The 13152-nt window shown below is 44.5% G+C and overlaps 1 protein-coding gene across 2 annotated transcripts in view; it reads right to left on the bottom strand.

The window, feature by feature from the left end:
- The window catches only part of LOC136966370 (protocadherin-9), a 136671-nt gene that overhangs the window by 85570 nt on the left and 37949 nt on the right, over nucleotides 1-13152 (bottom strand). The window contains exons 5-6 of one of the 2 annotated variants that reach the window (XM_067260870.1): nucleotides 11663-11682; nucleotides 4885-4909 (exon numbers count right to left, since the gene is read on the bottom strand). The exons of the other annotated variant lie outside the window; for it this stretch is intronic. Coding sequence (XP_067116971.1) covers nucleotides 4885-4909; nucleotides 11663-11682 — 45 coding nt within the window. The remainder of the gene's footprint in view (nucleotides 1-4884; nucleotides 4910-11662; nucleotides 11683-13152) is intronic. 2 annotated transcript variants of the gene reach the window in all.

Genomic DNA, 13152 nt, shown 5'->3' with positions numbered 1-13152 from the left:
AGGATAGAAGACTAGTATACATGTATTGGGTCGTGTTTTTATTCAACCCTATTTAACCCTCCTTGTATGGTCGCTCTCCTTCCCCAGCAGAACGTATGTTCTGGATAAGAGCATTTGCTAAATGACTACATGTAAATGTATGTAGAATGATGAAACACACAAAGATGCACACACACAAACACACAGGCACACACACAAACACACAGGCACACACACAAACACACAGGCACACACACACAGGCACACACACACAGGCACACACACACACTTCCCAGCCCTGTGTTTGCAGGTCAGGATAATGTGAGTGCTGTTCACAGCAGGAAGTTCATCAGGCAGGAAACACAATGTGACACTGTATGGAACTAACCATGATTGTTACCGCGGAAACACAGGAAGTGGCAGAGAGTCACAGCAGAGGGTCATGTGACACAACAGGAGTTCCAAACAATTGTTTCCTGTGTCTCTCTTGTTTACACCTACTATCATAGATATATATAAAGACTAGATGTCTTATGGCGGAGTCTAGAACATCCGCAAATGGCAGCCATCTTGCTACAGTCAACTCGCTCACCCATAACATTGTGTTGGTGCTACATGTACTTTTTAAATGACCATAACTTGCTCAATTTTCAACCGATTTTTAAACGGTTTGGTTTGTTATCAACGTCAGAGATGTCGTTATGCCACTGCATACTTATGAATAATTATGTTATTTTTTTACAAATAGAATAGAAGTATGCAGTGCCATAACAACATCTCTAACGTTGATAACAAACCAAACCGTTTAAAAATCGGTTGAAAATTGAGCAAGTTATGGTCAAGTACATGTAGCACCAACACAATGTTATGGGTGAGCGAGTTGACTGTAGCAAGATGGCTGCCATGTGCGGACGTTCGACTCCGTTGTCCGGCAACGCGGACGAGACATCTACCCTTTATATATATCTATGCCTACTATAACCAAACAAGCTTCCATTTAATGACAAACACACAAGTTCTTAAACGGAAGGACCTCGGAAAGCGATAAAAAAACATTCCAACAACATTATCTTGTGAGCACAACATATTGGTGCCGTGGTACAATCAATGTGGCAGCTAAGTTTCTTCCTCTCACCCGCTTCATCGCTCCTCCGAACCCATGCTATGACATCATCACGATTAGGCGTCATGGCTGCCGGTTGATTGCATTGTAGGAAAACAGCAAGGAGCCAGTGGTAATCATCTCTTTATAGGGTTGCACATTAAAGCACAACAAACCGATACAGCTTGGGGAAGATAGTGTGAAATATTATTGAGCACTTAAGCGCAAATGCGGTAAAGTCAGTTAATAGACAACATTTCTACAGAGATGCAATGAACGCTGGAGAGATGAACAAAAGCTGATTGATTTACTGTCCATATGCCATTTACAGTGGGCTTTTATGCTATGCTATGTTTTTTTTTTTTTTACCGCATTGCATTTTTTCCCCCCACTGACTGAAAATGAAATTGGCATTTCTGTTTAAGCTTCACAAATTGATTTCTCACCCCCTGGGTGGTATGTAATAAGACTTACTAGGCATGAAAGAGAAGCAATCTTTCAGCCTTTAAAAAAGTTGCATGAAGTAACCACTCTAATTTTCTTTTTCTTGCCCCATACCTGAATCCATTTTCTTCAAGGTTCAAAAGACATATGAGTCAATATGAGTTTGGAGAGTTTCGATTTCACCGTTACACGGGAACGCTTGCCTCATTCTGAGAAGCATTAACGATCCACGGCCCGCATACTAAGGAGCAAAGACAGAAGATTTGAAACATGTGATGATCTTACAGGCATTACTGAGTCTGTGTACCAGGGCATGTCTATGTTGGTGTGTTTTCAGGGTTACACATTGGTAATCCCTTTTGTTCTTTAGGTTAACATTGCTTGCGGATGAAAGTGATTACCCATGTGGATTCACATGATTACATGGTTAATCTAACCACTAATTACTAAATAAGGTAGGTAATCATAGACCAAACACATTCATTGTCAAGTAATTATTTTTAAAAATTACCACAGAGATTGTGTTAGCCTATCAATGCAGCTTATCAGAATTGGCAGAGACCTGAACATGGTAATTATCTACAGTGGTTTTACATTTATTCACTTATTCCACAACGGTATTATCAGTTTATCTCCAATTCAAGTGCAAATGTTGGACACCATGGTTAGAAACCATACCGACCATGACAGAAAACACACACATGACATGACACACACAAACAAACAAACAAACAAACACACAAACAGACAAACACACACATACAAACACACACACATACCAGTCCAGTAACACTTCCTCTCCCAACACACTTAACAAAGGGAGAGGACAAAGTGGGTCGGGTTCAGGTACCAGACAGATTCCTCATTACCTTCAGGGTCAGAGGTCACCTCCAGAGTTCCCCTGGAAACAAGACAAGTGCAGCTTCCTGTCTCCGGTTCCTCCAACCGGCAGAGACCGTTCCCACTCCCCGTTCCTAAACCCCTCGCCCCCCCCCCCCCCCCCCCCCCCCCCCGCACACACACCCATAAATCTCATTATCCAATCCTGACCCCCCATGTCAACTTCCTGCCCCCTCTTGGGGAAGCGTTTGCGGTAAGTGTAACCCCGTAGAACTGACAGTTCCTTCCTTTGAGCCACTTTCCCATTAACAGGACCACCTTTTACAACATGTGTGCATTTGCGAGTCAGATGGCTGAGTGGTGAGGGAGTCGGGCTAGTAATCTGAAGGTTGCCAGTTCGATTCCCAGCCGTGCAAAATTATGTTGTGTCCTTGGGCAATGCACTTCACCCTACTTGCCTCGGGGGGAATGTCCCTGTACTTACTGTAAGTCGCTCTGGATAAGAGCGTCTGCTAAATGAATAAATGTAAAATGTAAATAAATGTACACAACAGATATATGGGCATATATATCCAAGTGCTCATTTCACACATTGTAAAGCTGCATCAAGGAGATTGGTATGTGATAGGCTCCTTCGGAAAGGTGAAGGACAAGCCGGAAAGGTCGTCATGTCGTAACCGTGGGACTTCAATAAAAAGGAAAGAGCACTCTCTTATTGCCTGCTACCATACATGCTTTTACACCGAGGTATGCAGTATGCTCCTGTTCCTGTTGATTTTCTTGTACAAATATATTGGAATTACGTTATGTGAATAAAGAACATTTATTGATGGTGTTGTTGTCACAACTCTGAAACAGGAAAGCGAAATGATTTTCTCTGACGGTTAACGTAAAATGAAGACCCAGTTGTGAGTGGATCAACTCAAATGTATTTGATTTAATGTCCATTTTCCTTTGTTTTCTTTTTTTGGGGGGAGGGGGTTGGTTGGACAGGATGAAATGGTGCTCTAAATGCAGTTTAAGGTACTCTCTGAAGATGAGTCTTGGTAGAATCTCATACATGCATTTGCATGGTTTAAATAATGAAATAATCTGATTTCACTAATCTTCCTGCATCAAATGAAATTTCAGCAACTGCCGCTCGCCCTTTGAACCCTTGACCTTGTGATTTTAGATCACAAAACATTTTAAGCAAATTGATAAACATTAAAATTAAGTATTTACCCATCACTGACCCATTCACCTATGTATCCTGCTGCAGCCCTGCGTCAGTCCTTCCACGCACAACCTCATTACACAATAGTCTTGATAAAAGGAGGTCCGTATTAAACGTTTAGCACTTTGCATGATCTCGCTTCTGACTTGATTAAAGTCTGATGGCGCCCCGTGGGAGGGTAATGACAGAGCATGAAGAAGAGAGACAAGCACACAAGAGGAATGGAACAACAACACTTTACTCCATGATCAATCTACTGTACAGTAGAGGCACTATACCAATGATTACTGGGGTGGAGAGGGGGGATTTGTTTGTAGTAGAATTGATTCATTTAGACGGTTGGTGATGGACTTTGGGGTGGGGGGGCTTGAGGGGGGGGGGGGCTTGAGGGGGGGGGACCTGGGGCAACATGAGTTGTATTGTTAGAGCCTATGGCATCATTAGAGTGGTCGAGCGAGTGCTCAAGATGGAGTGCACTGGTCCAACAACCACTCCAAGCTCATCACTGGATTACAAATATTGTACTTAAGCTGTCAGACAGAAAGGATCGCTTGGCTTGTTTGGTTTCTTTTTGTTTTATTTTTATGGAATAAGAGTCATAAAGACAAAAACAATGTCATATGCTAGAACAGACAATGTCTTCTAAAGTACGCTTTATCGGTAATATGGAGATGCAGTGTTTGTGTTTCGTCACGGCCGCTGAAATCAAATACCGTTTAATTGTATTCTGATGTTTTGAATACATGGAATTGAAAAAAAACCTTACAAGATTTAGGAGGTTATATTGATTTAAGTGCTCTTCTGTATTTCTAGTAAATCCACTGAAACAGGATTATCAGACAGACAGGCTGCCTTTCCAACATACAGCACCAATCCAATGATTGAATGTATCAGACTCATTCAATTTTCTTGATAGCTTGCGTTTCATTCCCCAACTCCATATCTGTCTGTCTGGGAGAGTTTTCAATAACAACCATTCTTTAATAGAAAAATAGAACAAAAGAAGCAAACCGTATCCTTTAAACATTGGCCCAGATATTGTGTATTCAAACAGACAGCTTAGAAATATTTAAATCCGGCAGAACCATGCCTATCCTCATTATACCCCCTCTACTCTCCATCAGAGGAAGAGCTTTGAATTACTGACAAGAGACACAGTTTTCAAGCCTTAATAGCCACCATATTCAGGATCAAAACACTTATTTGAGCGAACTCGTCGAGAGTTGGGTGGTGCGGAGCAGAAACAGGTGTCAGACGCACACTTCAGGCCTTTATCAAAGGGAAAGGGAGGGATCATTGCAACGAGCCTGAGCTCTGTGGAATCCTGTCTTTCTATCAGGAATACACACATGCATGCATGCACACACATACATACACACACGCACATTTGCATGCACACACACACACAAACACACCAACAGGATGTGAGTCGTGATCCATCATGGAAAAGAACTAGTTAAGAAAACACGTGAGTATGTCAGTGTGTTTATTGTGGCATATGTCTGAAAACATGCCAACCACCAATAATATCTTAACCCACAATTCTCTGTCACAAGCACCTACACACATAACACACACACACAATTAATCACATCCAACCCCGACATGTTAAGATTATTTCTATAATAAATCCCTGAGATTGGTTTGGAAAAATATTACTGTAAACAATAAGTCAAAATTCATCTTCCCCCCAGAATCACTAAAACGAGCATAAATGGAAAATCTCTGCCAAACCAGTTGGGCTTCCAGTGGGGTGGCTGGGAGATTAAACCTCTGTGAGTGTTTGTCCCCCGGCTAGCTAAAAGCTATCTCTGCTATCATCCACCAACCGGCGTGCAGCTATTATTACATTTAGTCTGCATCTCTGCTGACTTTGTCATCGCTAGTCCCATACATATGTGTAGCAGATTATGCTTCCTAATCTAATCAGAATACAATCACACAGGATTTATCTGCTTCGAAGGCTCAAGGTTAGTGGAATCGCAAAACAACTGTTCAAGGGTGGTGAGAGGAGAATTCCATTTAAAAAGTTCACTTCCTCCCCTGAGAGAGCTTTCTTAGGCGGAGCATGCTCAAAGAGATTACTTCAAAGAGGGTATTCCTGCAGGAAAAAGCAGCATTAACATATCGAAAACAATAACCCCAACGTCATTATTTGGAGTAACACAAAACAATGCAACCGCTGTACAAAGACCTCCATTGTCATGGAAATGACTTGGTGGGATATGAAGGTGGTGTGAATAAGCAAGCTCAGACTCCTGTGGAACCATGTGCTGTCAGAGAGACACTGTACTGTACTGTAAATGAAGTTTCCCAGTTCCTGCTTCCATCGTTGAAACTCTCTCCTTTCCCTTTGGAGTGTTTCTGCCGGTTCTGTCTAGCGGAGACGTGGCTACGTACAATGGAGAAGCGCTTGTGAGCAGCCCGCTAACGAGCAACATCTCCCACCGTCCTCAGGCAACCTCTGAAGTCAGCTCGAACCCCTTATTGGCTTGTGTAAGAGAACGGCCCAAAGGATGGACTTGTGTCTCCAGAGCTTGCACACTCATCCACAGCTACGCTGCGTCACACAGCACACACAATCAAGAGTGCCTGAAACAGTTTAAGGAATCAATGAAAGGCACAAAGGCCTTGTGTTTCACTCATTAGCTAACTACGCCAACACAATACATATTGTTTTAGTCAGAGAGGGTGGGGGAAGTAAATAAATTAATAATGCCGTGAACCATAGTTCTCTCCACCCACACAAAAGCACATAGCCTTGAGGACCCCAAAAAAATGGGCATGAGTCAAACTCCCAAATGGATAATCCTTCAAATGGAAAATCAACATCAAAGTCTTATTTCATCCATCCAACACTCATGCACTGGGGCCTGTAACACTACACAGACAAGCCCCTCAGGTACTAGTTTTAGAGTCAATACACTGATAAAAACCAGCTAATGATGACTTCAAAGAGCATGAGGTCTATGGAGGATGACCACCAGAGATTTTTGATCTCGTTTATATTTATATACATCTACTGTATCTGAAGCATTTTATTCATGAATTTAACCTAGCTGATCCTCACCTAATCCTCTACCTTCCAATTGAACACACCCCACTGGCCGCTGAAAGGGTTGACCAGATTAGGGTTGGTCGGGGTATGATTCAGAGTCAGGTGGCTGAGAGGTTAGGGAGTCGGGCTAGTAATCTGAAGGTTACCGGGTCGATTCCCGGCTGTGCAAAATGAAGTTGTGTCCTTGGGCAAGGCACTTCACCCTACTTGCCTCGGGGGGAATGTCCCTGTACTTACTGTAAGTCGCTCTGGATAAGAGCGTCTGCTAAATGACTAAATGTAAATGTAAATGATTCGATACGAGCTTGGCGTGGACGGAGCCCGAGGGGGAAAGGCAGCAGAGGAATGGGCAGCGACGTGGGCAGGATCACTGTGGCCTGACACAATGCAGAAGCACGTTCCATGTCTATTTACAGGCGAAAAGCCCCACAGAACATCAAGCCCTACTGTACCACCCTGAAAATCTCGCATGGTGTACCATACTGTCTGTATCATGCGTACGCGTGTAAATAGGAATGTGTGCCGATGGATTTAAGTGTGAAGCGTTTGTCTTTGGAGTTTGCGCTGCCCTGAATTTTCCTCCTAGCAGGACTGCAACGTGACTTCGGTTGAAACTCTGAACTTGTGAGCATTCACTCAGAGGGCTTAATTACTTTGGTTTTCATCCCTAACCTTTGATCCCTAATCCCCTGATGGTTAGGCCCTGACCCTAGACACAACATCTGAGGGCTATACTGTATGTAAACTGAACATATACATTCTCCATGCATGCCTGAACAACCTTTAAATTACGAAATAAACTATACCACTACAGCTACAAGGGGAATCAGTGTAATCAAAGAGTCGTGTAATCTGTTTTGGCTCCTCAAACCTTTGGTCTTATTGGGTCTATCCCTGAGTGATCCCGGGGTCCACAAGGCCAGTCATGTGTTTGGTATGTACAGGTTCCACCCCTTTGAATTCCTCACTGTGCATGTCCTCTTTAATGTGTCATGCTGCATTTAAACGTCATCTTCATACACACTTTCTAATGCTAATTCTCAGTCATCAGCACGGTCTCGATGGGGTTTGACGGTTACGCAGGAAAACAAACGAGGAGGGTGAGCCAGACGCGAGCTGGAAAAGGAGAGGGAGGGAGGGAGGGAGAGAGGGAGATTGAAAGAGCATATGAGAGAGAGAGAGAGAGAGAGAGAGAGAGAGAGAGAGAGAGAGAGAGAGAGAGAGAGAGAGAGAGAGAGAGAGAGGATTTTTAAAGCATCTGCCTTCACACATATCACAGCAGGCTAATAAGAGCTGAAGTCTAGGAAACAACTGAGGAGATATCGGCTGCCATCTTGAAAGTGAGGGGGGGAAAACTTTCCATAGCCTCATCAAATCTACACCAGTCACAACAATAAACATCAACAACAACACACGACAAAACCTTCCAAAATGGAGACTTTCGGGCTCTGAGACCGGATCTCGCGTCTAGCAGACCATTTTGTTGGTGTTTACAGTGCAGCTCATCGTTGTTGTTGTTGACGTGTTGGTTTCCCATGATGCATTTTACTTATTTCCCAGGGTGCACAGCATGGTGCCCGCAGCTGAGCAAAACAAGGAGTGTGAGGTTTTCTGCAGCAGCTGACGCTGGAGAAGCTTCTGGAAGGATTCAACTGTGGCTCTGGAGATCCCGCTCCTCTGTCTCAAACAGATTAAGTGATTAAAGCTAATCGAAACAACTTTCCCTCAAGAGTGGAGGAGCGCTATATATTTTCCGCCCGTTTCGGGACTTTAAGGACGCACTAACTGTGCGTTTATACTAATATTAATATGATTTTATATATACTGTACATTCATATAAAAAGCATAAAATGTCATCTAACCATAGGCCTTACTATTAGATATTTATTTCTTTTATTTTCTAACCTTTATTTAACCTGGTGAACCGATTGAGAACATATTCTCATTTGCAACGTCGACCTGACCAAGACAAAGGGCAAATGTGCAAAACAACATACAGTTACACAACAAAACAAAAATATGCCTATGCATATATAGATATATGCATAAGATGGTGTGAATCAAGGTTTTAATGTAGTAACCTCACATGATTACAGTATGAACCTTGACAAATGAGTTGGTTTCAAGTGTAGGAGTTGAGCCAACCATCCAGCGTCCTGTCTGCCCTTGGTCTGAAAAAACAATGTTTAAAGGTGGAAAAGAAGGTTGAACACACAAATTTCCCAGGAGGGCGCTCCCAGAAGCTAGGCCTGTTTTCACAGCTCCAATTAACAGCTTTGGTCCCAATTAGTGAAATCAAACACACTTCTCCTGCAGAGCCCGTGGGGCCTATAGACTGAGGAAAAGGCAACGCACGGACCAAAAAAAACTAAAAGAAAATAATAAATAAATAGGAAGAGTCGTCCAAAATAAACGTGTAGAAGACAACAAGGTCACCAAGGTCAAATGTGGATGTGCTGAATCTGATCTATTCCCTCATGAAAGTCTTCGGCCTGAGCCAGATAGTATTTACGTGACTAGTATCCAGACATCTGCTCAGATTCACGATATTAATATTGTTGTACCACTCAGTCTGAAGGCTGGATTCCCCTTGTGTATGCACAGGATTAACACCGTACAGATCAGTGAAATATGGTACGTTTCATACTTTGTGTGTGTCTGCGTGTGTGATAGCGTGTGTGTGGGTACAAATGTGTGCAGTGTGTGTGTGTGCGTGTTCAGTATGTTTGTGTGCGTGTGTGTATGTACAGCATGTGTGTGTGTGTGTGTTTTAGAGATCCATCCTTCCAAAGCCCCCTCTTAGGATAATGAGGTAGCTAACCCAGCTCTTCACCAGACCTGGCTAGTCAGGGGACCTTCCTGTGGCCTCAACACATTCATTACCATGACAGGGAGAACTGATGACTTAACATGCCTCTCTCTTTATTAATGGCTGTTGCACTTTCCACATCGCAACAAATACCTCAGCGAGTAAAGTGCTCTCTAATTCAATAGCAAGACACGGAGGTAGAGTCTACGGATGTTAAATAAAAGTCCTTCCGGCAGTGATCAACTCTGCACTAGAGCTTCATGAGCAGTCTGTTCTATATTGCGATGTCATTCTTGTTTTTATTTATTAACATGGCAGTTCAAATACAAACTATGCCGAACCGCCTACATATTGCCGTTTGTCTTGTATCCAAGCAGTAGAAGGATACACAAAGGGATATTGACGTCAAGAACAGAACACAAGCAACAAACATACCTGTTTGAAGTGTAAGTGCTTTCCAAGGCTTAATCCCCGATCGATAACATAAGGGGTCTCCCAATCAGAAGCTAAACATAGTGGTTACCCTGAAAATAAAAGGCTTTGATTGATAAAAACGCTGTGCAAAACGACCCGCTAATATAACTAAAACTAAAACGTTTATGTGGAAGCTGTTCCGGGCAGTACAGAACAATTCTCAGTGGGGACGAGACACATTTTCTCCTTCCGTGTCGACTGTGAAGCAATTTTGAAAATTTCTCTAAAAACAAAAAACAAAACAAAAAAGACTGGCGTTCCTCCAAAAAATCTAAAAGCAAAAAACTAAATCTAAAAACTTAGAGGGGCTGAGGAACACTAAATGAATTGGCAGACAAACAGGGCATATCAAGGGAGTGGCTATTCGCAAGCAAAGATGGCTGCTGGTTAGGAGACTAAGTATTGTGTGACCCCTCTCCACCCTGTCGGCACTCACGCAGTGACTGTCTGTCTGGTCTGTGTTTATTCTTCACAACACACACTGACACTCACAAACACACACACACATGTACACACGCTCACACGTACAGACTCACACACACATATACACCCATGCATGTACACACACATGCAAACACAGGCAAATGGATATGCCTATTGTGTCATCAGACATGGAAATGAACAAATGGAGAGCACTCCGACCCAGATATGCTCACACACGCCAGTTACCTTACTCTCATCAAGTTTGACCATTTCAAAACTGCCGTCCCCAAGGTGAATGGAGGAATACTGCACTCCCCCTCTCTCCATCTCTCTCTATGCTCTCTCTCTCTCTCTCTCTCTCTCTTTCTTTGTCTCGCTCACTGTCTCCTTTTCTCTCTCTCTTTCACTCTCCCTCTCTGTTGCACTCTCTCTCCCTCGCTCTCTCCTTCACAGTTGAGGGAGACACGCCCCAATCGTAGATCCTGGCCCTCTCGCTAATGTTCCCCCCTGTCAGAGACAAAGGGGTTTTAACACTGGAGGATTTGGCAGGCTCTGCCACTTGCAGGCAATATTTCACCCCATCCATCTCGCCGGGGATAATAGAGTGCCCTTCCTTTGCAACGCCTGGAGGAGTGACCAGTTATCACAAGTCACCAGCTCTGTCGTTAATAAAACACGGGGTGTGTGTCTGGGGGAGGGTGGATGGATGGAGAGCTGGACGAGCAAGGAAGAAGAAGGGAGGAGGAGGAGGAGGAGAGCGGAGGTGGAGGAGATGCTGCTGTTACGGCCTCTCCCTCTGCTCCTTCTACTTCTTTTGTTGCAGGATTGTGGGCAGAGGTGAGGAGGTCATACCCGTGATCGGATACACCCTTTAAAAGAACGCTGGTTACAGACATCTGAGAGGCCCCTTCTCCACACAGCACCTTATTGTGGGGTCAGATCTCGATCTCTCACACAGAAGAAAGGAGGAGAGAGGAAAGGAGAGGAGGAGAGAAGAGAAGGAAGGAGAATAGAAGAGGGGAGACAATAGAGGAGAGGAGAAGAGAAGAAAGAAAAACCCTTGTGCCTCTGACCCATCCACACTGTCAGCTGTTTTTCTCAGAGCAAGAGAGCGAGAGAGCGAGCGAAAGCGAGAGAGAGAGAGAGGGAGAGGGAGAGGGAGAGGGAGAGGGAGAGGGAGAGCATTAGGAGAACACCCCAGCACAGAAAGTTCAGGTGTCAGAAAGTCACATGGCATCCCTAACATGTGCATCCATAAGCCTTCATATGCATTAAACATGCTCTTCTAGGAAGGTCACTTCAGGAATTCTCATCAACCGAGCTCCAACACATCTGTGCTGCACAAGTCCCCACCGTCTAATCTAAAGCCCTACAACATGTCTGCAGAACAACCTGACATCTGTCCAACTAAACCCTAACAGCCTCCCTTCTCCCACCTCGTCTGTGCCTTTCATTTAGCTTCCTCACATCCTCACATCCCCCCCATGTTTAAGACACCTTCTGTAAGCACTGTCCCAGGGCTAGGATTCGCCTGCTCGTACAGCTAGTCGTTCCAGCCTCCTCACCTGGGGACAGTGATAAGCAGCACATTACATTGCAGCAGCGTCTGGTGTGAGTATTATAAGCTTTCAGTCAGAGTACACCAGGCTGACTATGAAGAGCCACGTCATGTGAACTTGGAAGTCTAAAGCAAACGTCTTTGTCGTCACAAAGGTTTGTGAATCCGAGCAGCTTGTCTCCCGTGCATCGTTAGACAAAGTGGATTTTGTCTTCTAGCTTGAATGGGCCTTCTCTGGGGGTAGCAGGTGTATTTCCACACGTTTGTGCGTTGACGCGCCTCTCTGACTTGGCCCTCCCAGCCACCACCATTTTGATTCACTTCACATCGTCCATGACTCAGAGGAACCTGCCGGTCCCTCCCCCCCTACCCCCCCCCCCCCCCCCCCGCCACCCGCCCTCCCACCCCCCCTCCCATTCCCCCCACTCCCACGCTCAAGTATACCGCCTTTCCTCAGAGCTCTCACTGCTTAACATGCTGGATCACATGACGCACGCTTATGGCAAGACATCCACTGGGGAAACCATGTCTTCAGTACCTGGATGCATCGTGACATCATAGCCTCGTAACACATTCCATATTGTTAAACAAGACGTTTCCCCATGCATCCATTTTTCATGAGTCTTGTTTTTTTCCATTTCTCCCTGCATTACCTTCCCTTGACACACCAGGAAAGGAGCTAAGAGATATCAGATTGTTGGTAATGTCTGGGTGGGGGTCTGCTGGATTAGAAACAGCCTCCAGCACTATCCACGGCTCTCATCTCTCCTGACACACACATACACACGCACCCACACGCACACGCGAGCGCCCTGTGTAGCCGTCTCATTCAAATGCCCACACACTGTCAACGTCAATACATGGACACGTCAGCGACGCTTGGCTAATCCGATTCACGGCCTCGGCCAATGAATACAATTTTGACAATAATGCGATTTACAACATGTGCAAACGTCTTAATTGTATTTGTCACCTGCTCATATTCAGCCGTGGAGCCCTCAGGGATCCTGACAACTAGACGCAGTGTCACCTTGGTGGCCGTAGTAGAAAAGTTTGATTTGTTGAAGGGTTGGGATAAACAAGAGACAAAACTACACAGAGGCCTCTCTGTCTGTTGCCCGAGACGTTGTCTACGGAGGACATGAGCGTTTGGTGGTCTCGTCACAGCAAGATTGCATTTCAGTGTATTTGCAGGTTTCTAGTTTCCCAGACAACAGTAATGTACCCCACGCTAGATATATTGATCCTG

Source organism: Osmerus mordax, chromosome 22 (genome assembly GCF_038355195.1).
Source record: "Osmerus mordax isolate fOsmMor3 chromosome 22, fOsmMor3.pri, whole genome shotgun sequence".
In the NCBI taxonomy this organism is placed as follows: Eukaryota; Metazoa; Chordata; class Actinopteri; order Osmeriformes; family Osmeridae; genus Osmerus; species Osmerus mordax.
Note: the sequence above shows the minus strand (reverse complement) of the source record. Positions and strands in the feature narration are given on the sequence as shown.